The sequence below is a fragment of the Ranitomeya variabilis genome, chromosome 4 (genome assembly GCF_051348905.1).
Source record: "Ranitomeya variabilis isolate aRanVar5 chromosome 4, aRanVar5.hap1, whole genome shotgun sequence".
Lineage (NCBI taxonomy): Eukaryota > Metazoa > Chordata > Amphibia > Anura > Dendrobatidae > Ranitomeya > Ranitomeya variabilis.
Window position 1 is genome coordinate 240318236 of NC_135235.1, and position 27271 is coordinate 240345506.

General features: G+C 42.0%; 2 protein-coding genes across 2 annotated transcripts; both read right to left on the minus strand.

The window, feature by feature from the left end:
- Positions 1-5962: 5962 nt before the first annotated feature.
- On the minus strand, positions 5963-19380 carry LOC143770629 (uncharacterized). Its single transcript, XM_077260437.1, has 16 exons — positions 18710-19380; positions 18235-18501; positions 16627-16917; positions 15560-15751; positions 14650-15099; positions 13991-14198; positions 13785-13913; positions 13571-13704; positions 13252-13485; positions 13081-13149; positions 12532-12675; positions 12372-12446; positions 12043-12275; positions 11821-11958; positions 7775-11661; positions 5963-7668 (listed from the first exon to the last, which is right to left on the minus strand). The coding sequence occupies exons 1-14, from the start codon at positions 18727-18729 to the stop codon at positions 11843-11845; spliced, it is 2562 nt and encodes an 853-aa protein (XP_077116552.1). The 5' UTR covers positions 18730-19380; the 3' UTR covers positions 5963-7668; positions 7775-11661; positions 11821-11842.
- A 155-nt stretch (positions 19381-19535) lies between these two features.
- Positions 19536-23412, minus strand: LOC143770630 (uncharacterized). The gene is made up of 8 exons (XM_077260438.1): positions 22732-23412; positions 21900-22201; positions 21601-21808; positions 21391-21507; positions 21164-21297; positions 20859-21077; positions 20530-20762; positions 19536-20149 (listed from the first exon to the last, which is right to left on the minus strand). Exons 1-8 carry the CDS (start codon positions 22948-22950, stop codon positions 20022-20024), a joined length of 1560 nt encoding a protein of 519 aa, XP_077116553.1. The 5' UTR covers positions 22951-23412; the 3' UTR covers positions 19536-20021.
- Positions 23413-27271: the final 3859 nt, after the last annotated feature.

The window sequence follows — 27271 nt, forward strand, 5'->3', positions numbered from 1 at the left end:
GGGGTCACAGCATGGCTGCCCGTGGATAAAAAAATGGTCCTGGTGGCGCAGGCCTGAGGGGGGCACAAACGACGGCCGAAGCAGCACACAGCCCCAATAGCTGTTCCGTCTCCTCAGCCTGGTCATTAGCTTTCGAATGACACCCCAGTGGCCCCTCTGGACTCACCAAGAGTCCCTGCAGGGGCCGCAATGCGTGACCTGGACAGCAGATTTGAAAAGACATTTTCAGCCTGCGTCAGATTTGGGGGCTGTCTAAGCCCATAACTCTTGTGCAGAAGGGGTCAGGCCACCCCCACTTGGCAGGAACATCGTCCAGGAGGCCACCTACACACAGCAACATCACTTGTCCCCCTGCTCCCCAGGGAATTTGAATTCAGGGGGTCACAGCATGGCTGCCCGTGGATTAAAAAATGGTCCTGGTGGCGCAGGCCTGAGGGGGGCACAAACGACGGCCGGAGCAGCACACAGCCCCAATAGCTGTTCCCTCTCCTCAGCCTGGTCATTAGCTTTCGAATGACACCCCAGTGGCCCCTCTGGACTCACCAAGAGTCCCTGCAGGGGCCGCAATGCGTGACCTGGACAGCAGATTTGAAAAGACATTTTCAGCCTGCGTCAGATTTGGGGGCTGTCTAAGCCCATAACTCTTGTGCAGAAGGGGTCAGGCCACCCCCACTTGGCAGGAACATCATCCAGGAGGCCACCTACACACAGCAACATCACTTGTCCCCCTGCTCCCCAGGGAATTTGAACTCAGGGGGTCACAGCATGGCTGCCCGTGGATAAAAAAATGGTCCTGGTGGCGCAGGCCTGAGGGGGGCACAAACGACGGCCGGAGCAGCACACAGCCCCAATAGCTGTTCCCTCTCCTCAGCCTGGTCATTAGCTTTCGAATGACACCCCAGTGGCCCCTCTGGACTCACCAAGAGTCCCTGCAGGGGCCGCAATGCGTGACCTGGACAGCAGATTTGAAAAGACATTTTCAGCCTGCGTCAGATTTGGGGGCTGACTAAGCCCATAACTCTTGTGCAGAAGGGGTCAGGCCACCTCCACTTTGCAGGAACATCGTTCAGGAGGCCTCCTACACACAGCAACATCACTTGTCCCCCTGCTCCCCAGGGAATTTGAATTCCCTAACCCTAGCCATAACCCTAACCCTATCCCCTAACCCCTAACCTCAACCATAACCCTAACCCTAGCACCTAACCCTGGTGTGGCAGTCACTGAGGGCCTGGTGAGGCAGTCACTGAGGGCCTGGTGTGGCAGTCACTGAGGGCCTGGTGTGGCAGTCACTGAGGGCCTGGTGTGGCAGTCACTGAGGGCCTGGTGTGGCAGTCACTGAGGGCCTGGTGTGGCAGTCACTGAGGGCCACTGAGTCACTGAGGCTGGAGGAGGGTGTCAGGGGCTGGAGGAGGGTGTCAGAGGCTGTAGGAGGGTGTCAGAGGGTGTAGGAGGGTGTCAGGGGCTGGAGTATGGTGTCAGGGGCTGGAGGAGGGTGTCAGGGGCTGGAGGAAGGTATCAGACACTACATATGGCAAATGCAAGGTAAAGCCGAGTCCCGTCCCGTAAGAGGAACTCTGCCTGAGAGCCTGCCTCATTGCACCAAATAAGGTGCAGGATTCCATGGCTCTCAGGTGAAATCCCAATAATAGTAGTAAAATACCTCCACTCTGCCTGAGAGCCTGCCAAATTTCACCAAATAAGGTGCAGGATTCCATGGTTCTCAGGCTGAAATCCTAGAAATGGGACTAAAATACCACAACTCTTCCTGAGAGCCTGACACAGCCTGCCCCCAAGCTACGACCGCTTCTGACAACCTGCCCCTAGGCTCCGACAGCCTCTGACAACCTGCCCCGGCCTCTACCTGCCTCTGACTACCTGCCCCCAGGCTCCGACAGCCTCTAACAACCTGGCCCGGGCTCTTCCAGCCTCTGACAACCTTCCCCAAGGCTCCGACTGCTTCTGACAACCTGCCCCCAGGCTCACACTGCTTCTGACAATCTGCCCTGGGCTCTTCCAGCCTCTGACAACCTGCCCCCAGGCTCCGACAGCCTATGACAACCTGCTCCATGCTCTTCCAGCCTGACAACTCTTACCAGACACTACACAAGGCTAATGCAAGTTAAAGCAGAGTCCTGTCCCGCCAACGGCACTCTGGTCCCTCTGGCGGGACAAGACTTGGCTTTACCTTGCATTAGCCTTGTGTAGTGTCTGGTAAGAGTTGTCAGGCTGGAAGAGCCTGGGGCAGCCTCTAACAACCTGCCCCGGGCTCTTCCAGCCTCTGACTACCTGCCCCAAGGCTCCGGCAGCCTCTGACAACCTGCTCCGAGCTCTACCAGCCTCTGACAACCTGCCTCCAGGCTCCGACCGCTTCTATCATTCTGCTTCCATGGTCCGACAGTCTCTGACAACCTGCCCCAGCCTCCGACTGCTTCTGACAACATGCCCCCAGGCTCCTACAGCCTCTGACAACCTGGCCTGGGCTCTTCCAGCCTCTGAATACCTGCCCCCAGGCTCCGACAGCCTCTGAAAACCTGCCCCGGCCTCTACCAGCCTCTGACAACCTGACTCAGGCTCTTCCAGCCTCTGACAACCTGCCCCCAGGCTCTGACCGCTTCTGACAACTTAGCCCCAGGCTTAGACAACCACTGACAACCTGCTTTGGGCTCTTTCAGCCTCTGACAACCTGCCCCAGGCTCCGACCGTTACTACGACCTGCCCCCAGGCTCCAACCGCTTCTGACAACCTGCCCCCTGGCTCCGACAGCCTCTGACAACCAGCCTTGGGTTCTTCCAGCCTCTGACAACCTTCCCCCAGGCTTCGGCCTGAGAGCCTGCCACATTTCACCAAATAAGGTGCAGGATTCCATGGCTCTCAGGTGAAATCCCAATAATAGGACTAAAATACCTCCACTCGGCCTGAGAGCCTGCCACATTTCACCAAATAAGGTGCAGGATTCTATGGCTCTCAGGTGAAATCCCAATAATAGGACTAAAATACCTCCACTCGGCCTGAGAGCCTGCCAAATTGAACCAAATAAGGTGCAGGATTCCATGGCTCTCAGGTGAAATCCCAGAAATGGGACTAAAATACCACAACTCTTCCTGAGAGCCTGACACAGCCTGCCCCCAAGCTCCGACCGCTTCTGACAACCTGCCCCCAGGCTCCGACCGCTTCTTACAACCTGCCCCCAGGCTCCGACAGCCTCTGACTACCTGCTCCGGGCTCTACCAGCCTCTGACAACCTGCCCCCAGGCTCCAACCGCTTCTGACAACCTGCCCCCAGGCTCCGACAGCCTCTGACAACCTACTTCGGGCTCTACCAGCCTCTGACAACCTGCCACGGGCAATTGCAGCATCTGACTACCTGCCCCCAGGCTCCGACAGCCTCTGACAACCTGCTCCGGGCTCTACCAGCCTCTGATGACAACCTGCCCTCAGGCTCCGACAGCCTCTGACAACCTGCCCCGGGCTCTTCCAGCCTCTGAGAACCTTCCCCCAGGCTCCGACCGCTTCTGACAACCTGCCCTCAGGCCCCGACCGTATCTGACAACCTGCCTCGGGCTATTCCAGCCTCTGACAGCCTCGTTGGGCGCAGGGGGTGACCCACTTTCCTACCTTCCACTGCCACTTTCTCCCCTCATCTTCAGGTAAATACTCCATGGCTTTTTGATCAGTTGTTTCCACAGCTTATCGATCACGCATTTGTCTTATGCACCATTTTCCTTTAGATTCCTGATACTGCACTGACATCTAGTGGTCATTTTATAAATTGCTTGGCATGTATTTCCTGCTGATCACTATGAAAACTATTATCATTACTACAAAACCTATGTTTATTTCCTGAGGTGAGGGGATTGTTATATTCTGTTGCTTTATTACTCATACCCTCTAATTGAATATAAGACTGCTATGGGGTCTTTTTAAAGAGACGTCTTTCACGTCCACCCACATTGCTAGTCCTTTTTTCTTCCTATAGGGATATTACTTAAGCATAGCTATATCACATATAGACCTTTAAAAACTTTTATTTTGTCATTGGGTCACACCCTGGTTCTCTTGGAGGTCCTACCTTTCCATCATCCTGTCTTTTAATGTCATGTACTTTTTAAAATATTGTTTCAATAAAGATAAAAAAATACTTTTATTCACCTACCTATGTGTCACTTCATACCTTGTTAGGTAATCTATGTCAGCATTCATAATTGAAGTGCTAATTAATTGCCTTTAAAAATTTTGGATTATGGGATTAATCATTTAAAAGGCCAAGAATAACAGCAAATAAATATTTTCTTTACACAAGTTAATGTTTAAAGATAGAAAGCAAGATATACTGCTAGATTGATAGGAAAAAGATAGATAGATAGATAGATAGATAGATAAGATAGATTTTTATTGTATGCTACTTAGCAGACTCTCAGGAATTGCACCTTTTATTACCCTAGAAGGTGACCCATAACATTTTCTTGAGACAAGCTTATGGTAATTTACAGACAGACAGATAGATTCCATGTGTGCTATTTGGTCATGCTGAGGGCCTCACTAAACCATCCAATCGGTAGTAGCGACGGGCGGTGTGTACAAAGGGCAGGGACTTAATCAACGCGAGCTTATGACCCGCACTTACTGGGAATTCCTCGTTCACGGGAAAGAATTGCAATCCCCGATCCCCATCACGAACGGGGTTCAGCGGGTTACCCACACCTGTCGGCGAAGGGTAGACACACGCTGGTCCGTTCAGTGTAGCGCGCGTGCAGCCCCGGACATCTAAGGGCATCACAGACCTGTTATTGCTCGATCTCGCGTGGCTGAGCGCCACTTGTCCCTCTAAGAAGCTGGACACGGACTGCCGGGGGGTTGCGTAGCTAGTTAGCACGCCGGGGTCTCGTTCGTTATCGGAATTAACCAGACAAATCACTCCACCAACTAAGAACAATCTACTGTATAGAGTCTGATGGAGACTTAATTCTACTGTATGTAGTACGATGGGGAGTGCATTCTACTCTATGTAGGCCAATAGGGAGTGCATTCTACTGTATGTAGGCCGATGGGGAGTGCCTTGTACTGTATGGATGCCGATGGGGAGTGCATTCCACTGTATGGAGGCCGATGGGGAGTGCATTGTACTGTATGGATGCCGATGGGGAGTGCATTCCACTGTATGGAGGCCGATGGGGAGTGCATTTGACTGTATGGAGGCCAATGGGGAGTGCAATCTACTGTATTGAGTCCAATGAGGAGTGCATTCTACAGAATTCAGTACGATGAGGAGTGCATTGTACAGAATAAAGGCATATGGGCAGTGCATTCTACTGTTTGGAGGCTGATGGGGAGTGCATTTGACTGTTTTGAGGCCATATATAGTATATATGGCTGAATCCCCCTCCTAGTATATATGGCCCCATCATCCTCTCCCTAGAATATATGACCCCCATCATCATCCTCCTCCTATATATGGCCTTATCATCCTTCTAGTATATATAGCCCATCCTCCTCCTCCTTGTATATATATGGCCCCATCATCCTCTACCTAGTATATATGGCCCCATCATCCTACTAGTATATATGGCCCCATCATCCTTTTCCTGGTATATATATAGCCCCATAATCCTTTCCCTAGTATATATGGCCCCCATCATCCTCCTATATATGACCCCATCATCCTCTTTGTATATATGGCCCCATCATCCTCCTCCTATATATGGCCCCATCATCCTCCTCCTATATATGTCCCCATCATCCTCCTCCTATATATGGCCCCATCCTTCTCCTCCTATATATGGCCCCATCAGCCTTCAGGTCTCCCACCATTTTAAGTCATTTTAACGCAGGCTGCCTGCCACTCAAAGCCCCTTTTCTCCCCTTCATCATTATGAATCTTCCCATAGTCCTTAGAGACTAAAGATTATATGGCTCTACCACATCAATCCGAAGTCTCTTAAACCACTAGTATCCCACCCTTAACACTAAGACACCCACCATTCACCTATGGGCTCCCAGTTCTTTTAAACAGTGAAATTCAAGACCAACATATGTTTAGTTAAAAAGAAAAACAAAATTTATTGAACAAACCCCATCAAATCCAATCAGTGCAAACATAGTAACATAGTAATGTAGGTTGAATAAAGACCTAGGTCCATCACGTTCAACCTTTCTCCCCCAATTGTACTCCCCATAGCAACACTACACTAACTTACTGGGACTCGGCCTCACAAATGAATTACCATTTTTAATTATTACTGCACTATTACAATTACATATAAACCAGTTTATAATATTTAGTTAGTTTTATTTTTGTATTACTGTTATGGTATTACTAAAATCCCTGTACCTAAATCTGTTGATCCAGAAGAAGGCAAAAACCCCAGGATACATGCAGCCAATTTGCACAACGGGGAAAAATTCCTTCTTGACCCCTAGAAAGGCGATCGGTACAAGAACCCTGGATCAAAACGTCTACTATAGGTGTAACATTTTGTCTAATTTAACTCTAACCCACAATGTTATGGGTATCGAGGAAATCATCCAGCCCTTTTTTTGAAAGCTGTTATATTGTCGGTCATCACTACCTCATATGATCATCATTCCACAGCCTGACTGCTCTGACTGTAAAGAACCTTTTCCTGTTTACGAACATGTATTAATACAGTGTAACAAAAAATAGGTATTCAAATTTGAATTTTACGCTCCTTAAAGAAGTGCAGTGCTGATACGTCTTCCTGGTGTTAAATAAAGCATTTTTCTATGTATGTTCACATTGTGGGGTGTCATAATTCCCCTTTTCTGTCTCCATGCAGAGAGTTGGGGCCTCGATGTGAATGCTGCATCATGGCATCTGATTCTTAAGCTGCTCCTAGGAGTCTGATAAACACATGCCCTGATGTCGCCCTCTCATCGTGGCCACGACTAACTCCGCTCTCTGCACGGAGGCAGAGAAAGGGGGAACGAGGCAGTCCTGTGATTGAATGTATTTAGAAAAATGCTCGATTTAATAGGGTAGATGTAACACTGGGAAGTTGTCCCAGTGCTGCACTTCTCCTTTAAGTTAAAACAATATCTGCTTTATTAAGCAGCCCCATCCCACCAACCCCCACAAATCAATTTGCTTATGTGCATTCAAACATACATTTGCCAATAAATAAAACATACTGCCATTCTTAAACACTCCTGACAGGTCGTAAGGTATGTTAGAAGTTTCTGATCACATATGGGCTCACAAGTGAGACCCAGTATGATCAAAAGCTTTTGACATACCCAACAAAATCCATAGAAGTGTCCATTCAATGGAATAAGTGTCCTTTTAAAAGTGTATTGTCCATTGTCCTGGTCTAAGTCAAACATTTTTTCCATTTTTCAAAAATATCCTTCACCCTCGGCAAATAACTTTTCCAAAGTCTCTGTGCAATATATCTCTTCACTTCCTCTTCATCTGGATGATCATCCTTAAGAAGTCCAAATATATAGTCCACCTATCATACAGATGTTGTCCATTCAGTGAAAACTTGTCCTAGCATTGTTTTAACGTTGATGGTTCTGTCTCAACAGTCAGCGGATACAGGGAAATAATTCTTTGAAAATCTTTGAAAATCCTCATCTTTGGTCTCTATGGTGGGAGGTCCAGGCTTATTTTCCTTTTCTTGATTAAACTTTTCTTCTTTTTCAATTGCAGCTCTGTAAAGGACACATATATATTTTATTGAAAAAAAAACAAAACTGAAAAATGCAATATTTGTGAAAGATTGATCAAACAAAAATGTTCTACTTTTCAAGTACTTACTGTGAGAGGCGGAAGGCTTCTCTTGCAGTCTGTCGAGAATTTGTGTTGTCATCATGGATGCCTTCACCATATTTTCCATCACTAATATTAAATATGCTCAAAATAAAGAAAACAAAATTATGATAGTTAATAGTCACAGGAATAGAGCAGCACAACCATTAAACTGAGAAATGGTGCCAGCAGGCAGGTGTTAAATTCAGGACTCATAGTAGAGGGCATAAGGGATAAGCTTTAGTACTCCATGGTAAAGTAAAATCAATGTAGTATTTTTATTCCATCATACCAGAGGATACATGTTGTGACATCACACCAACTCACTCCATTATGTTCAAGCATGAGATGGATGTGTGAGGTGCTGAAACGTCTCCTAAGATGGAATAAAAAACACAGGGTTGATTCATCTTTACCTTGGCATGCTGTAGATCATTTCATCACCTGCACAGACAATGATTCCAGCACCTTGTTCAATGCTAAGGAAATCTTGAAAACACACATAGTTTGCGGCCCTCGAGGAATGAAGTTTGAAACCCCTGCTTTAGGTTATTCCTTATAAGATAGAAAGATACATGGGTAAGAACAGACATAGATGATGACTTAAAAGGGGAAATAAAAAATCAAGATGAAAGGAACACATTTTGGCAGTGGCCCTCCTGTCTATTAGATCTTCTTGCCTTTAAAAGACAAAAAAAGAAGATTGGAATTAAAACCTCATGAGAACTAAAAGCTTGAGGGTTTTGTTTTTGTTATTTTATAATATCTAAAATCAAACAGTGAGAATTATCAGTGCCTTGAGGGGATCATTTCCTGCCCCATCCTCTATCTCTGGAACCTCATTATCCTGTGCTGGGGAGAGGGTGATCTTTGATAATTAGATGGGTACATGAATAAAATGACCATTAGTATACAATCAGGTGATGCATGCAGAAACGAGCTATAGACTGGTTCATAATTTTGATATATTCACTTTTTAGTCCAGATCCCTTCCTCTTTGTCAGTTGCGTCCACTTGGAGTCTTCAGTCTCCTTCCCTGCTGAGACGTCTTCCTGGTGTGAAATTTCCCTATTAAATAAAGCATTTTTCTATGTATGTTCACATTGTGGGGCGTCATAATTCCCCTTTTCTGTCTCCATGCAGAGAGTTGGGGCAGCCACGGCCTCGATGTGAATGCTGCATCATGGCATCTGATCCTCAAGCTGCTCCTAGGAGTCTGATAAACACATGCCCTGATGTCGCCCTCTCATCGTGGCCATGACTAACTCCGCTCTCTGCACGGAGGCAGAGAAAGGGGGAACGAGGCAGTCCTGTGATTGAATGTATTTAGAAAAATGCTCGATTTAATAGGGTAGATGTAACACTGGGAAGTTGTCCCAGTGCTGCACTTCTCCTTTAAATTACAACAATACCTGTTGCTGTATGAAGCAGCCCCATCCCACGAAACCCCCACAAATCAATGTGTTTATTTGCATTCAAACATACATTTGCCAATAAATAAAACATACTGTCATTCTTAAACATCCTGATAGGTCAAAATGGGATAATAAGAGCTTATTGAGACTGAACAGCAACTATCACAGTGGAAAATCCACCGGATTCTACAGGAAATATATATAACTATCTAGAACGAAAAAATATATAATTTTAACTCTGGATCTCCCTGGTTATCAGAACAATGCATGACAATGCAGCTCCTCGGGTGGTTGTTTGTCAAGGGCAGTGCTAGAAAAAAGAGCCTCTAGCAAAATATGATATGCTGCTATGTTCAAGCCTATAAATGCTAAGAATTTGACCGGGTGCTGCCTCAGATCAGCATATGGGCTAAAAATGCCCTTTGGTAGTGACGCGCCCACCGGGGCAGAGGGGTACTCTGGTCCGGGCCTGCGTCGGTGGCTGGGAATGTCGCGATCACGGTGGCAGGCGGCCCGGCCCGTGGCCCAGGGTGACTGGATTTGCAGGGGTGCCACAGTAGCCCATTGGGCAACTAGTGGGTGAACCCACATCATCCTAGCAAATCATAGTATGTAGTAACATGGTTATATGATAAGGATTTAAAATAATATTTAAGTCTTGAAACAGAAGCTTGTTAAAATATAGAATTTGACGGCCATGAAAGAATTTTAGGACACTTCAGACATCTTTCATCTCACAGCAGCTCAGGTCAGTAGTGATTTCCATAGAAGCTTAATTTGCCAAGTTGAATTTGGCCTAAGCAAAAGTCACCTTTCTCATCATCGCTGTTGTGCTCAAGGCATGTCTGAAGTGGACTTGCAAGATCTAAAATTAATTTACACAGAATTCTATTGATTTATTAGGATGATGAATTTTGTCCTTCTGCTTGTCAATCTAAAAGAGAAAAAATAAACATAGAAAACATAAAAGTGCATGCAATCGATGTGCCTCTGCTTGACTACAACTAGTGTTAAGCGAGCATGAGGCTGCTTGGAGGCACTCGATACTCAATCAGATATTCACAGTGCAACTTGTCAGCAATGCCCAGAATCACCTGCAGGCTTTATTCTGGAGCTCACCAATGTCCAAGACTCACCCGATGCTCTGGGATCAGAGATTACTCCGCATCTATGCACATAAAGGCATTGATGATGTCACATTTAAATGACTGGTCTCATGACTGGGACATAACTGCCTTTATATGGATACAAGAAGAGGAGTTTGACTGTGACATCAGCAATGCCTTTGAATTTATAGACAGGCAAGAAATCTCAGAAGTCAGTGTCAGGTGATTATTAAACAGCGCTCTGAGTGCAGGTAAAGAGCTGCAGCGGCCTGCGGGTTGCACTCTTGGGCTCTGCAGGCTGCACTTTGTGGCTCTGGTGAGTTCCTGAGGAAAGGGAGACTTTGGGGCAGGTGATCCCCAGTTTTTACATTTCTCCAGACATCCTCCCCTCTACTAAATGGAGGGTGTCTGGAAAAATTCTTGGGTCAAGCACATCGATTCTCTGCGAGGTGTTCAGCTTGACTATCAAGCATTCGAGCACTTTGGTGCTCAACCATCACTAACTACAACTACTTTACTTCCCTGAGGCAAAATCCAATTGATTGTCACATTTCGAGTCCTCTTAAGGCTGAGTCACACATAACGATATCGTTAACGATATCGTTGCAACGTCACGCTTTTGATGATGTAGCAACGATCCCGCTAACGATCTCGTTATGTGTGACAGCGACCAACGATCAGGCCCCTGCTGGGAGATCGTTGGTCGTAGGGAATGATCAGGACCTTTTTTTGGTCGCTGATCACCCGCTGTCATCGCTGGATCGGCGTGTGTGACGCCAATCCAGCGATGTGTTCACTTGTAACCAGGGTAAATATCGGGTTGCTAAGCGCAGGGCCGCACTTAGTAACCCGATATTTACCCTGGTTACCATTGTAAAAGTTAAAAAAAAACAGTACATACTCACATTCTGATGTTTGTCACGTCCCCCGGCGTCCACAGGGTTAAAACTGCTTTCGGCAGGAGCGCTGCTAATGCACGCACTCCGGCCGAGAGCTTCCCTGCACTGACTGTGTCAGCGCCGGCCGTAAAGCAGAGCACAGCGGTGACAATGGTAACCAGGGTAAATATCGGGTTACTAAGCGTGGCCCTGCGCTTAGTAACACAATGTTTACCCCTGGTTACCCAGGTGCTGCAGGGGGACTACGGCATCGTTGAAGACAGTTTCAACGATTCCGAAGTTGTTCCCCTGATCGTTGGTCGCTGGAGAGAGCTGTCTGTGTGACAGCTCCCCAGCGACCACACAACGACTTACCAACGATCACGGCCAGGTCGTATCGCTGGTTGTGATCGTTGGTATGTCGTTTAGTGTGACTTAGGCTTTAATTCTTCCATCAGGACTGGAATCTTCATTGTGAAATACGGCTCTTCCTCCATCTGTAGGGAAAAAATACATTAAATACTAATATTAAATCCTAGTTTAAGGCGTACACTGGTTGATTGTAACATTTTACAAATCTCTTCTGCTACTGCATTGAACAATTCTCCAAAGCACACAGGTGCACATACACAAACACACACCTACTGCATATTTACCCATTTTTTACCATTTTAGTAATCATTTCTTTAATTGATGCAATATATCAGTCACTCTTGGTAGGTTCCTTTTCCAGCCTTGATTTTCAATGTGTCTTTCTACTTCTGATATTTTCACATTACTTTTCTGAAGCATTCCTATAAAGAACACATAATTGAATTTTGTAACATGATAATGTAAAATAGATTCCATAAAAAATGGTAAACATTTAAACATCTTACCAGTGATATGATCGACTCGCATTTTGTTCTGTATCTTCCTCCATCGATCACCAAAGTATCGCCAATTAGTTCTGGACTCTTCTCGACATATGCTCGGTGATGGCACATCCTTCTCCAGAGTAATGGGATATTTTTTTGTAAATCTTTTAAAATTTTCCTCCTTATACATCAGCTTATGGGTAGGACAACTGTCTTTCTTTTCTTTGGAAATTATTTCTTTTCGCTTTACAGCTCTGAAAAAAAATAAATGCCACATATTAGTGTCAGAAAACTAATTTATAACATTTGAATTTCAAAAATGAATGCCATCAAATTGCTTGTCTTCTTACCTGGTAGATGTTTGTAACCCTGTCTGCCTCTGTCTAGTAGATCTTCTTACAGTGTCATGAGATGATTTTTTGGCACTGAAATGAAAAAAGCATAATGCAACATTGAATGCAAACATTTATTAGTTTAGAACAGTTGTATTATTTTTGAGGCTATATCAACCTTGAAATGTACGTTTCACTGTTGATGTCACTTTCGGATTCTTCTTCCTGCCCACTTTGGTGACTTGACTCTTCTTTGTCAGTGGCATCTTCATCTTCTTCCTGGCTCTCGTCTGTAGTCTCTACCACTGCTGCATCTTGATTTCTTTACAGAAAAGAAGAGAAGCAAAAAGTATTATACTTGGTGATCATACCCAACATTTTTTGCTATGTTTCTATTGACCCCAAAAAACCAAGCTCTCATATCCAGTCCTTGTGGAGACCCTGTTGGACACAATCCTGCAACAACCTGCTCATTAGGATAGGAAACCTATGGTCTACATTTCTCAGCAAGTAGTAGGATGGCGGTGTATTTTAGAATATAGGTAACGTTGCCTCCTTTTGACAGTTCTCTGACTTGAGCCTCTCTCCAAAGTTGTGGAAATCTGATTTGGATTAAGCCACCCAAATTCATCCGCATCCTCTTGACCCCAAAATTCCAGTTTACCTATCCTTTTTATATTGTATAAGGAGTGAACACCCATTTCTTTGTCCCTTTTCAAAAAATTACCTTGAGGTAGCAGCTTGGGGCCTATTACTGTCATCGTGTCTTCTCTGCGTCACTATTGTATCTTGATTTCTTTTCAGCAGACAAGGGAAAAACAAAAACTATTATACTTGGGAAACAAAAATAATAAATGCCACAAAGCAATAATCATCGGCCCCTTTGTTAATATATTACCGTGAGGTGCTAGCTATGGGCTCATCACTGTTATAAAGTCCTGTCTGCGTAACAAGCTCATGACCGTGGCATATGTCGGTAAGCGTCTTTTCTCTGTAGCTTCTTTCAGCTGTAAGGTTTGTATGAGACAAATATCTTGCAAAAAGACACTTCTCCGAGTCTGAAAATTTTGAAAGAGTTGAAGTTTCACAGACCCTCCTGATAAGCTGGCTGCTGATGCCAGGAACTTTGAATCTAGAAATAAAAAAAGAAAAATATTTAAAATAATGATCCTTACTATTAGAGATTAAGAAATATATTGGCGCTAAAAGACTCTTACTTTTCTTGAAGACGTCTGATGTCATTGGATACGTTATAAATCTTCTTTCCGGAGGTATTTATGAAAAATGTGTCATCGGGCATGCAGCTTGATGTCAACTGAGGTCTTATTTTTTCAAAGTAGATATTGAACCACTGTAAAAAAAAATATAAAAATCAGTGACGGAAAAAACATTAAACCTCTGTATTATAAGAAATACATTTAAAAATATTACTGTTTCTTCTTCCTCATCCAACACAAACGTTGCGACTTGTTGAGATGATGTTTTATGATGCTTCACTCCAATAACAAAGAGATTTTTTCCTTTATATTTGTTCGGTATCCGCTGATTCCATTCAGAAACCTATGAGTCAAGACATAGTTATGTTTGAGGGACAGTAAAATAAAATTAATAAATAGATAGAAGGAAAATTTACTTACACTCATATTTTGTACTACTCCGGGTCTTTGGAGATGTTTTAAGACTAGTATGGCCTCCAGATAATAGAGAATTTCAAGCTTAGTGGCTTTAGTTGAGACTTTTGAGTGCTTGACATTTTGGATACACTTCAAAAAGCTTGGCCTTGCGACATCTAAAACCCTCTGACATTCCCGGGGTGTTTTAGTCGAAGACATCAATGCCTGGTATCTAGAAAAAGGAGTAAACAATATAATTTTATTATACTGAAAATATATATACAGTAGTAATAGATCAAACATAAGATGTAATAACAAGTGTACATTTCATCACAGGCATCAGAAGGTGGTGAGACAGGTTAATTTTAGCAGAGTGATGAACATATTAACACCATAGTAATCATATGGCTGATGGTGGAAAATGCTAATATTTTGCACTCATGAATGTTTAGGTTTTGCTAATGATGTCTGATTGCCTCCCCTTGTGCTATGGCAAGTTATATCAGCGATATTTATATATTGACACCTAACCACATTTCAGTTTACTGAGCGACTCATGTCCTCAGTCACAGAAATTCCAATCTGCCTTATAAGAACATAGTAGTTTAAAATAGTTTATTACGCAAAACGTTTATAATTATGGAAAATATTGGAATTTAATAATAAGTGAGCTTATAATTTACCTTTTTCCCACCACTTCTCTAGAAATACCTTTGCTCAACCTCTTCTGGATATCTTCTGTGACCTCTATAAAGAATTTGCAGGAGTTAAACAGTGTTGCATTGTCTTCAAATAGGTTGGTCGATTTCAAGTTGTATGTCAGGAACCTCCGGACATGTTTCAGATAATTGAAGATGGTCTGATTTGCAAGCTTCATGTCTCGTAGCGTGTTGAAAAATTTATTGGCCTTTTCAATGTCTTTAACAAAGTCCAAACTTGCACGCTGTGCGTTCATGTAGTAAAGAAATCTTGCCACGTCTTGAACCTCTTGTTTATAGTGGGTTACCATTAGTGATTTTTGCAAGTACTGAGAAAAGCCCATCAATATTGGTTCGCGTGTTGAATGTCGCTTGTATAACCCTGCTTTCTTCATTTTCTTCCGTATATCGGTTGACCATTTACTCAGCAGTGCTCTATAGTTTGGGAGAAAAGTACAACAGATCAGACTTGATACATTCTATATCACTAGTGATGAGCTTGAGACTTGAGTCAGGCAAGTCTAATGCTCAGATGTGATCAACTTGAGTAGCGAGTAAACTGTAATCAAAGTCTATGAGAGACTCGAGCATTAAAACATACACCCTATATTTGGCAGAGGGGAAAGTGTATAATTAAGTGAAAATCCTCCAAAAATGTGCATCAGACCAGCCTACAGTATAGCTTCCAGATCTTAATTCCCCACTCATTAATGGCCTAATAGGCACCAATGATGCATGGAGGGCTTTGGAGTAGCACCCTCAAATACTTATTGACCTTGAGCAAAGGTACCCGAGCACCATGATGCTCGATCGAGCATTTAATAGTGGCAAGCATGCTTGCTTATCACTATGTAACACTTAAAAGACATAAACATTGCATCTATAGTATCCTGACCTCTTTGTCTCTTCATCAAATGTCTCTTCAGTCTCACTTTCTTCACTTTGTTCATCCTCCACTTCTTTAGCTGCCTCCATCTCTACTTGTCCAGGTATGGCATCTTTAAGCTCCACAGCAGCAACAGCTGTGCATTGCGGCAATGTGACAACAGACGATACAGAACTTGATTGATCTTTTTGTTGATCACTCCTATAAAAGATAAAAAAATGACGTGAGCATGGAGATAAAAGCAATGCAGGCATTTATAGGGTTTGACCGATGCAAATAAACAGGGTGCCTCAGTCCCACAAAGTTTGTTAAGGGGTGCAATTATTGTGGTGAGGGTTGTTTCCAGAATCCATACAAAACACCCCTAAGCACTTGAAAGATGGGCTACAGATTCCATCCCTACTGTTTGCTCCAGTAACCTGCAGGTCACTAGGCCTGAAGCCTAGGAAGCTGTAGCGGAGCAAAGACAGCCACAATGTAAATACATCCTTGCATTCACCTGGGTCTTGTTGCCCTGAATAGTGCCTGTGATACAGGAAATGTCAATGCTAAGTGTCGTAGCGCTAACAGCGAAGCAAGCCACATTTCATTATAACATGTCAAGCATAAGTGGACGAAGTATTAGGAAGTGGGCAGCCTGCATATTGCTGCATAATTGCCAACTTCCCTGAAAGCATTTTATAATGAGTGACATTCCTTGCACATCATACAACAGAACATTTGCTGACACACAGTGATGCATATGTCATTAATAGTCTGTTGAATCAAAAACATTTGAGCAACAAACCAGTTGGGTTACCATAGAAGCAGATAGTGCAGAGAATGGCATGCAATATGCATTCATCTTCTGTGCTTTTGCTTCGAGGCCTTAAAATCCCTGCTCATTGGTCACCTAATAGGCAGCAATGATTTGAGAAGGGCACTCGAGTAGCACCCTCAAGCACATGTGGTACTTGGGCGAGTATATAGGGGACTTGAGCAGCCTTCCCAACCAAGTATCATGTAGTCGTGTATGCACTCGCTAATCACTTTATAGCACTTAAAAGTCATACATATTGCACAAATTGTATCCTGACCTCGGTGTCTCTTCATTCTCCATTTCTTCACATTGTTCTTCCTCTACTTCAGCTGTACATTCTTCATATTCTCTTCCTTCCTCTCCATCAGTCTGATTTTCTCCTGGGTCTTCTGGGGTTTCACTGACCTCAATTTCTTCTGTAGAGGACTGAGGTAACAGTGTCAAATCTCCCTCCAAATCCGCTTGGCCAGGTATGGCATCATCACGATCCTCAGCAGCATTAACTGTGCATTGTGGCAATGAGATGACAGAGGATGCAGACCTTGATGCAGGTTCTTGTTGCACATTCCTATAAATTAGAAAAAAAATTTTGTAAGCATGCATGTCATGTATAAGCAGGGTGAGCATTTGGGGGGGTTGAATTGTGCAAACAGGGTTCCACACTCCCACAAAGAATGTGAAGTTGTGTCATCGGGTTGTTTCAGGAGGCCACATAAAACATCCCTAAGGACTTGGAAGGTGGCATAAAAGAACCTGTGGATCCCATCCCCACTGAGAGCCATGGAATCCTGCACCCGATTCTGTGCGATTGTCAGGCTCTCAGTCAATGAACCGTCACCATGGAAGTGACCCATCAAATGTGTTAGTGTTTTACACCTCAATCAATCAAAAGGCCAAGAATAACAGCACACATACATTTTCTTGACAAAAGTTAATGGTCAAAGATAGATAGATAGATAGATAGATAGATAGATAGATAGATAGATAGATAGATAGATAGATAGATAGGATATATTTTATATTGTGCTGTTTGGTGAACTTTCAGGCATTGCACCTTCTTCCCCCTTGAAAGTGACTGACATGTTTATAAAGGTTGAAAATGACCCCGGAGTTTGATAAGCACTTACTAATATGCTGCAAATAAAGTTGTCACTCCTAGAATACTAGGATTATTTAGTGACTGAGCGGAAAAGCAAATAAAAGCCATGCATTCACCTAATTACTTGTAGCTTGATTGAAATGCAAATAGATGTCTGGCTTCTTTAGAAACCTATGGCAGAGGAAATGTGTATTGTTTACAGTAGATGCTGCTACAATATGTAGGTGTCAAACCTGCTGTGTAAAAGGCTCAACATGTCCTCTGTGGTCAAAGAAAATGATTCAATGACAACTTCACTACAACTTCATGAATAAAGCAGACAGATACAAGGCCTTTACAACACATTTGTCCAACATGTCCTAATTATTTATCTTCTATAAATTGTTATATATAAAGAGGGAAAGAGAGAGCGACAGCGAGAGAGAGGTTGGCAGCGTTACATGTTCAGTATTCAGTATTTGTACACCAAGGGGTCACTGAATGATTTCTCCCCCATTCTCACTGCATAGTATGTATATATGCAGCATATTAGGAAGTCTATTCAGTGGCCTTAGGTCTTGGTGTACAAGTACTGACTATATGAGATCATTGATAGGGCAATTAAATATAGTGAGTGAAACAAGAACTTGTGAAGGCACTAGCATAAATTATAAGAACTTTTTTATTGTATTAATTATGATTGGTAGGGTGGGATAGATTTGGGGGTTTGAGTATAAAAGACACTCTTTCAACTGACTTATGATTGGCTCTGGATATAAGACTTACAAGGACAATGAAAGAACATACCTGGCCACAGTTGGTTTGTTCACTATTACAAATCCTCTGGTCTCCAGAAAGGGGACAACATTGTCCAAGGATCCAAGAGACATGATGTCTTGATAATCTAGGATGGTGCCTTTAGAAGCAATATTGACAAGGGTTTTCTTGGCCTGTTCCAAAACAGCTTTTATCGCCTCATCTGAGTTGAATTTCATGCACTTTCTGCGCAGATGTGTAGAGAGTATTTTTTCAGGACGGAGGCAGAATGGACATGTCATTGGAGTTCTATTGTGCCTGTTATATAAGAGGGTTATAGTTTATAAATTAAAATAGACAGTTGTTTTCTTAGGACCACAAAGTGCATTCTCAAATTTAGCCACAAGATGTCCCAATAAATGACACTAACCCCCTACAAGTCATGTACTGTACATACCCTAGCATGGAGCTGGGTGCTTAGCACATTTAATAAAACATCATATATGCTTTATGTAAAGCAACTTACACTTTGGAAGCAGGATCCATGTCTGTAGCTTGAACTTGGTATCCCAAAGGTAAGCCTTTGAAAAAAATATGAATTTATCGCCTCAGGCTGGCAATAGAAATGACTGAAATATCCAAGTCCAGTGACCAAAATAAGGCAAAACAATAGGAAAATAGCAAAACAAATAAAGAATTAATCAATAGTTTGGTAGCGTTCTTAGCAGCAAAGCAACTAAGCACATATGAGCAAAAGACTCAATAGCAAATGTAGCTGCACAGGAGAGGTGGGAATCTTCATTTATGGTCTTCCTTATCAGTAGGCAGGGCAATAAATTCCAGAGATGCAGGCCTACACATTTCCTTAGAGGTCCTTTAGACAGACATATTGGCAGATGTGATGGTTAAGTGGTAATAATATGACTTGCACTTAATGCTGTTCTGCTCCCATTCACTATACACTGGCTCTGGTCCGGGTTAATATCTCCCAACCTATTAAATCTTGATTTTTAGATTAGATTCAACACAGGAAGAAAATACAGTAGTGTGAACACAGCCATAAACAAATAAAAAATAATAAGGAAAACGTTTTCTACTTTACTTTCACTTACAGCTGTGATTTTTACAACTAATTACTGGCCGCATTTCCTGCCGACAATTAGTGGGAAACCACAGCTGCACATATGGAGCTGTCCACTCAGCATAGGAGAAAATCATGGAGGCGCGGACATTACAATAATGTGAGTAATGTGTGCCTTCCGTGGTTTTCACAGGCTCTGACAGGCTCCCATTCACTGCAATGGGAGCTGAGGTCCGTGAGCTGCAAACAGAATGGTCAAGATCAAGACCATTCTTTTTGCGGCCGTTGTCAGAGCTTTGTCACGGCCGTCCACATGGCCGTAGGGATAGTTTCTTGACGGGGAAAATTAATTCCCTGCTGCCAAGAATGCCCTGTGGCCATGTATTTCACTGGAACTGTGAAAACCTTATTCATAATACCAGGTTTTCACTCCAGTGTGTACACAGCCTAAGCACAATAATGACACATATGTGCTTTACATCAATATTCTACACACCAAGAACATTTCAAATTTGAACAATTCAAAAAATATAATATAAAATAATAAAATACTGTCTGTGGTTTTTTTTAAACAGCACATGAAGGCATCTAGATTAGCCAAAGCTGATAGTCCTTCTTGTATGGAAATAAAAAAGTCGATTTTTTTGGATCTGACAGTAATCTTTTCTTCTTCTTTTCATCTTTCTCAACATAAAAAAGGTCCACATCCATTTTATTTTTTATAAATATAGGTTCTTATTTTTCATTATCCTATTCATTATTTCATGTATCTTTTCTTCCATTGAAGCAATATTTCGTTAACTCTTGGCCTGTTGTTGTTCCATCCCTGGTTTCTGATGCATTCATTCACTTCCTCTTCTTCTGGTCTTTTGTTTTGAAACAATCCTGTTGTGAAAATGTAAAAAAAAATTGTAATATGGTAATGTGATATAGATACTAAACAATGTTTATTACAAATGCCTTGATTAGATGGGTTAGGTACACAGCTCAACAGTGTCACATAGGATAGGATTAGATACACAGCTCAGAAGAATGTATCATGCAGGATAAATTGATACCCAGATCAGCAGGTAGTATGACACATGATTGGAGTAAATACATGGCCCACAAGACAGTATCAAACAGGAGAGGATTAGGTACACAGGTCAGCGGACAGTGTCATTCAAGATTGGAATAGACACATGGTTCTGCATTAAAGGGTTAGATAGGATTATAAAATTGTGTGGGATTAGATACATGGCATAGGAACCATTGGAACATCTTACCAATAATATAGTCCACACGCAGTTTGTTGTGCTTCTTCCTCCACTGATCATAAATCTGTTTCCCATGCGTTTCAGATTCTTCCTTACATTTTTTGTATGATGGTGCGTCCTTGTCTAACGTTAGAGGATATTTTATTTCAAATCTTTTAAATTCTTCTTCCTTGGAGCTCAACAAAGCAGAAGGACAAGTGTCTTTATCTTTCTCATTCACAGTATCCACTTCCATTGCAGCGCTGTAAAATATAAATGTTTTAGTAACAGATCACATAAAATTAGTCAACCTGATGCAACAAGGCTGGAGACAACCACACGACTATTCAGATACTTACGCTGATGTTGAAGCCTCCTCTTGAATTATTCTGGTCAAGTTTGATGCCCTGATCAGCATGTCCATTGTGTTTTCCCGATAAACACGGACCGCAGTACTGTTGCTATGTGCCAGATACTTCGAAAAGTGATCTTTATCAGTGCTCTCTTTACAATTTGCACCGACAAATGTTTCTGCCATCCGTCTCGCTAGCTGGCTGGTTACTGGCTTCAATCTAAAGCTGTATAATAAAAGAAAATTAAGTGAATCATTTTATTATGATCATGTAGACTTATTAACTAATAGTTTCTATTTGAAAAGACGTACTTGGTATGAAGTCTTGCAATATCATTTGAAACATTGTAGATTTTTTCTCCCGTTGATGAAATAAAAAATCTGTTATTTTCGTTGTTTGGCTTTAAGAATGTGGGCCTCACTTTTTCAAAGTAGATATCAAACCACTGGAATAGAAAATAATAAAAAAAAAAATAAAGAACGACAGAGAGAGAGGGGGCACAGAGAGAGAAAGGCATACAGAGCTGTAATGTACTTACGCTTTCCTCTTCTTTAGTTAAAATTACTGTTGCCACCTGATTTGCCGCTGTCTTGTGCTCATACACAGTAATACCTACATGATTCGATTTAGGTATTCTATCTTTCCACTCATCGACCTGTAAGATCAAACAATAACATACATTAATTTAAAAAACACAACCCTATATTGCTCATTTACATAAAGCAATACAAAGCTCAAAGCTATTGACCGTCATATGCTGAACAACACCAGGTCTCTGCAGCTTTCTGACAATGATAAGTGCTTCCAAATACTGAAGAATTGTCAATTTTTCATCCACATGTAGTTTTTTCCCTTCTTTCGCCAGCCCTAAGACACGCATAAAAGTAGATTTTGCAACGTTCAGGATGTTTTCTAGCTGGTTTGGTGTCTGAGTTCCATCTCTCAAACATTTCTGTCTGTGAAAAGAAATATGAATGAGAACTGATATTGAATGAATGAATGAAAACTTAATTAAAAAATGTGTTTTAGACCAGTTTTTTTACTTACTTCTTTGCAACATTTTCTTTAGATATTCCTTTGCTGAGCCTCTTTTGGAACACCTCCAGTTGATCAACGAAGATACAAAGTGCATCATACACCTTCTTGTCTTTGTGTATGAGATCAGTGGAGTTTTTCATATAAGCAAGAAACCGCTTCAAACTTTTTTGATAATTGCAGACAGTCTGATGAGTGTTGCCAATTTCCAGAAGCTTTGAAAAATATTCATTAGTCTTTTGGATGTTAAAAACAAATTCCATTGATGGCTTATCATTGTCCATAAAATACAGGAAACGAGCAACATTCTCGGCCTGAAAATGATAATGTAAAATATAATTAATAATAATGAAACCATGGCTTAAAGGCCCCAATGCAAAGTATGGTCACCCCATCATAATTTACTGATATATGTAAATATAGTGAATAACACAGGATCATGGCTATATACTGACTAGCTGCACTGCAGTATACAGGAGTGGAGGGTAATCACTGCTACCCCTATATACTGCAGTGCATTCAGTCCATGTATACCAATGATTACCACGAATATACACTGACTAGCTTCACTGCAATATGTAGGGGTGAAGAGTGATCTGTGATACCCCAATATGTGGCAGTACAACCAGTTCATATATAAATGATTACCATGAAGATACACTGACTAGCTGCACTGCAGTATATAGGGGTGGAGAGTAATAGGCTATACCTCTATATATGGCAGTACAACCAGTCTGTGGATATCCATGGTGATCCCAGATATAAAATACCTGGCTGTCCTGCAGTAAATAGGCGTGGAGTATTATTGGTGCCATCTTATTTGTATGATAACTAGTTTTCTTACCTCCTGTTTGTGCCGTTGGACGGCTAGGGTATTTGAAAGGAAGTTTACAAAGCCGGAAAGAAGTTCTGTCTTCAGGGAGTGCTTCATATACATGTTAGAATCTGCCATTTTTTTCCTCAGGGGGTTGCTCCATGAAATCTTGGGTTCACTTGCTTTTATCTCCAGTGATGAATTTTCTTTTTCTTCTTCCTCTACTTTAGGTTCACATTCAGATGCCATTCCTGTTTCTTCAATTATTTTTTCACAAGTGTCTTTTTCATCTGAATCAATGATCCTGATCACATCTTCCTCTTGATTTGTAATACCAGTATGGCATGCTTGTGGGCTGTCACAGAATAAGGAACAAGTTACATTTCCAACAAATGCATGGATGGTTAAAAGAGGTCTGTCTGCATCAGTTATGCACAGCTTTACATTTTTCCTATATATCTATGATTTGATACGAAAATGAAAGTTCTGCAGATTCTACTTTTTACACTTTAAAAGGAACCTGTCATCATGAAAATGCAATGTAATATATCAAAAAAAGTTGCTGAAGAGGGAAGGGATTAATATAGTTCAGGGGTGGGGAACCCTTGCCCTCCAGCTGTGGGAGAACTACAATTCCCAGCATGTCTCAACTGCTGCAAGTTGCTAGGGCATGCTGGGAGTTGTAGTTTTATAACAGCTGGAAGACCAAGGTTCCCCACCCCTGATATAGATAGATGGGAACTTAAAATGGGAAAAAAAACTAAAAAGAATGTAAAAAATTGTATTTGTCCGTTCAGGTCTACCCCATTGTATCATTCTGTTTAATAAACCTTGATGTCCTTTAGATAGGAGTGCCTATGTGTTTTATACTGAACTTTTTATTCAGACATTTATAAAAGACTATAACCATTTCTATTTCTATGTACACACAAATCTACTTGTAGATATCAATGAATCTTGGAGATTACTTACCATTTCTTCATACATCCAGGGTTAATTTGTTCTCTACATGGAACATCCTCTTGACCAACAGTCTGTTCTCTTTCCAGGATGCTTGATTCTTCTGTACTTTTGATACTGTTATTCCTGAAATGACGAAATGCACAAATTATTATTAATCATTTTTTTTACTTGTTATAAAAGGGAAACATTGTAGATTCTATATGACAAACCTTGGCACAAGAGGCTTATTGTAGAGTACAAATCCACGTCCCTCAAGGAACTTAAGGACACTATCCAGACATTTCCCATCACACACCAGGTTGGAGACCTCTCTGCAGTCAATGGCAATTCCTTTGGAAGCTACGGCTACCAAGTTGTTTTTTGCTTTAGCCAGTGTTGCCTTTATTTCATCTTCGCTGCGGTACTTCATGCATTTCCTGCGCAAGTGAGTAGACAGGATATTATCTGTTTTGAAACAGATAGGGCAGGTCATTGGAGTCCTATTGTGCCTGTTTACAAATAAATAAATAAATAAATAAATAAGAAAGGAATTTCAACTACTTAGAAAGAATTCTGCATGGCATTGATAAGCAAAGAATGATGAAAAATCAATATACTTACACTGTTGATTCCATATCTGTTTCCGATGTGTCTAGAGTTGAGTAAAGCTTTCAAGAAAGCTGCTGGAATCAAAATTAGCAGAGACCAGTATCAGAAAGAGCTGAGAGTCAGATTTCCAAAAGTGATCTGAAAAAGTGTTCTCAGAACCTGACTTATATACAGAAAGTGGCCATACCTTGACCAATGAGATCGCTCCCTTGAAAGTCTTTTAATTAAAGAATGCAAATCTTTGACTAACATGTGACTCCTCATCAGTGGGGTGCAGGACTGCCCTGATTTCATACCTGATGTGTATGGCTCCAATGATAGTGTCAGTGGGCTCACAATCTGAATGGGGCAGGTGGTGATACAGCTGGGGGGTAAATATCGGTGTTTAGTGGCCTAGAGCAGTGGAGGGCTTCAATGGCCTAGTTTCACACCTGTTAGGAATGACTCCAATGCCAGAGTGTCTGGCTGTCTCCTGAGCAGTTAAATAAATGTTAATTAATGAACCACAAGTTAAAAGAAGTGTGAAAAGCAAATAAAAGTTTGAAATCCAAATGTTACATTTGAATTGTGCTACTGTGTGTATGGCTGGCTCCAGCCTACCCTCTTTGATATATGTGACTGTTGACATATGTGTCTGTTTCAAAATAAAATCCCATGACACCTCAGTCACTTCAACTGTATATAAAGCGTACAGATTCCAGGCTCACAGTTCAGTCTTGAGCAAGATATCACCGATTTAGTGTTGAGCAATGTCTTCCATCAAGAAAAAGAGTCATAGCCTGCTCATCTGCAAGATCTGCATGAAGCATCAAGAGAAGTTGTCAGTGCATCTTCGCAGAGTTTGCATGAAAAGAGCGACCGATGCTGAGATCACTGAAGCTGTGATAGAAGCAAGGCAAAACAAGCATAAACTGCTGGCATCTTTGAGTATTGTTTCATATCAGGATCTGAATTTCAGAAAAAGTCGCTTTTCTGACCCTCAGGAGTTCTTTGCAGACTTTTTGAAGAGTCGTGGTTGCATCATTCCTGATCAACCATCTACAAGGTATGTATCTATATATATTTAATGTTTTTTTATTCTAATAATTTAATATGCTTATTTTCTAACTCATGATTCATTGTATATCTCCAGGCAACCTTCCATGGAAGAGGCTCAGTCTGAAGGTGAAGTCAGTGAAGCGGCTATGTAAGTTCAATTTATTAGCAGTCTAAAGGCCTTGAAGGTCTACCAATTTGCTTTGTAACATGGTGATGTGAGCGGTGGTGACAGCACATTTCATATCATGATCAGCCTGGTTTTAGCATTGACTTGGCAAGGTAGCTGGCACACATCATGCCCTTGCTCCTTTGAAAATCTGATGCTGTAACCAAGCACAGCATGAGGCGACACTAAGCAGGAAGCAGGTTCCATCCTCACCTGTGTGCTGGCAATTGTTTCTGGGTCCCCCAGGCTTCTGTGGTTCTTCATGTCTATTATGGACAGGAGAAGCAAAACAACTTTAGAAGGACCCAGAGAGTGCTGCCGGCAGCAACCAGGTGAGGACTCTATGGTGCTGAACAGTGCTACATGGGCAGAGCTTGGCATGTAGCATAGCTGACAGCTCAGCTACATCACAATATGAATGGACTTTTCCATCTATAAAGATAAACTTTATCTTATATATGTTTCTGTAGATCTATCTCTTTATCTATGTATCAGCTAACAGTAGCATGTGCACTAACCTTTCACTTTCTTTTGATTTCAGGACAAGTTCCCCTCTGCGTAAGAAACTTTTTCAAGCTGGTTTTCACAACAAATATGACATTGATTTGCCGGTGTTGATCTCCTTTAAACAGTACTTGGAGAAGAACTTTTCTGAGTTATGCATTAGGCAAATGGTCAGTAGGATTTGAATTGTTCTCTATGATGCCTGCATTTTATGACTATTCCTTGAATGTGCAATGCAGAAACTGACATCTTGTGTATATTTTAGGTGGAAAATGTTTCCAGGTATCTATATTTCATGAACCCAGATGGCATCTCCCTATAGTCCATGAGCCAAGAACCAAATTTGACGATATCGGTACCAAGCGGAGTGACTAATTCTCTTTGGTATTTTTAGGTAGATGCATGTCTGTAGTTTATTTTTTGATATGATAGCCCTTACATATACGTAGCTTATTAACCCCTTCAGCCCTAGGCCTATTTGTACCCAAGTGCCTAAGCCAATCTGACCTGTGCCACTTCATGGGCTAATAACTTTGGAACGCTTTCACCTATCCAAGCCATTCTGAGATTGTTTTCTCGTGACATATTGTACTTCACGTCAGTGCTAAATGGGAGTTAATATATTTTACCTTTCTATATAAAAAAATGCTAAATATTCGGAAATTTTGGAAAAATCGGCAATTTTTTAACTTTGAAATTCTCTGCTTTTTACAAAAATACTGATACCCCCCATAATAGTTATTAATTTACACTCCCCACATGTTTACTTCATATTGGCATCATTTTGAAAATGAAACCTTATTGTTTTACGACGTAATAGGGCTTATAGTTTTATGCGCAATTTTTCACATTTACAGCAAAACCCACTTTTCAAAGGACCAAGTCACTTCTGAAGTCACTTTAAGGGGCTTACATAACAGAAACCACCCATAAATTACCCCATTTTGCAAACTACACCCCTCAAGCTGTTCAAAACTCATTTTTAAAAACTGTTAACCCTTTAGGTGTTCCACAGGAATTTTAGCAGAATGAAGGCGAAATTTCAAAATTTCATTTTTTTTCCAGATATTACATTGTAATCCAATTTTACCTGCAACCTAGCAAGGGTTAACGGCAAACCCAAACTTGGTTACCCTAATTCTGCAGTTTATAGAAACACCCCACATGTACTCGTAAACTAAAGTATGGGCACACAGCACAGCTCAACACGGAAGGAGCGCTATGTGGTTTTTGGGTGGCGGATTCACTGGAAGAAATCTAGGGGGCCATGTCACATTTGAAGGCTGCCTGAGGTACCCCCACAGTGGAAAC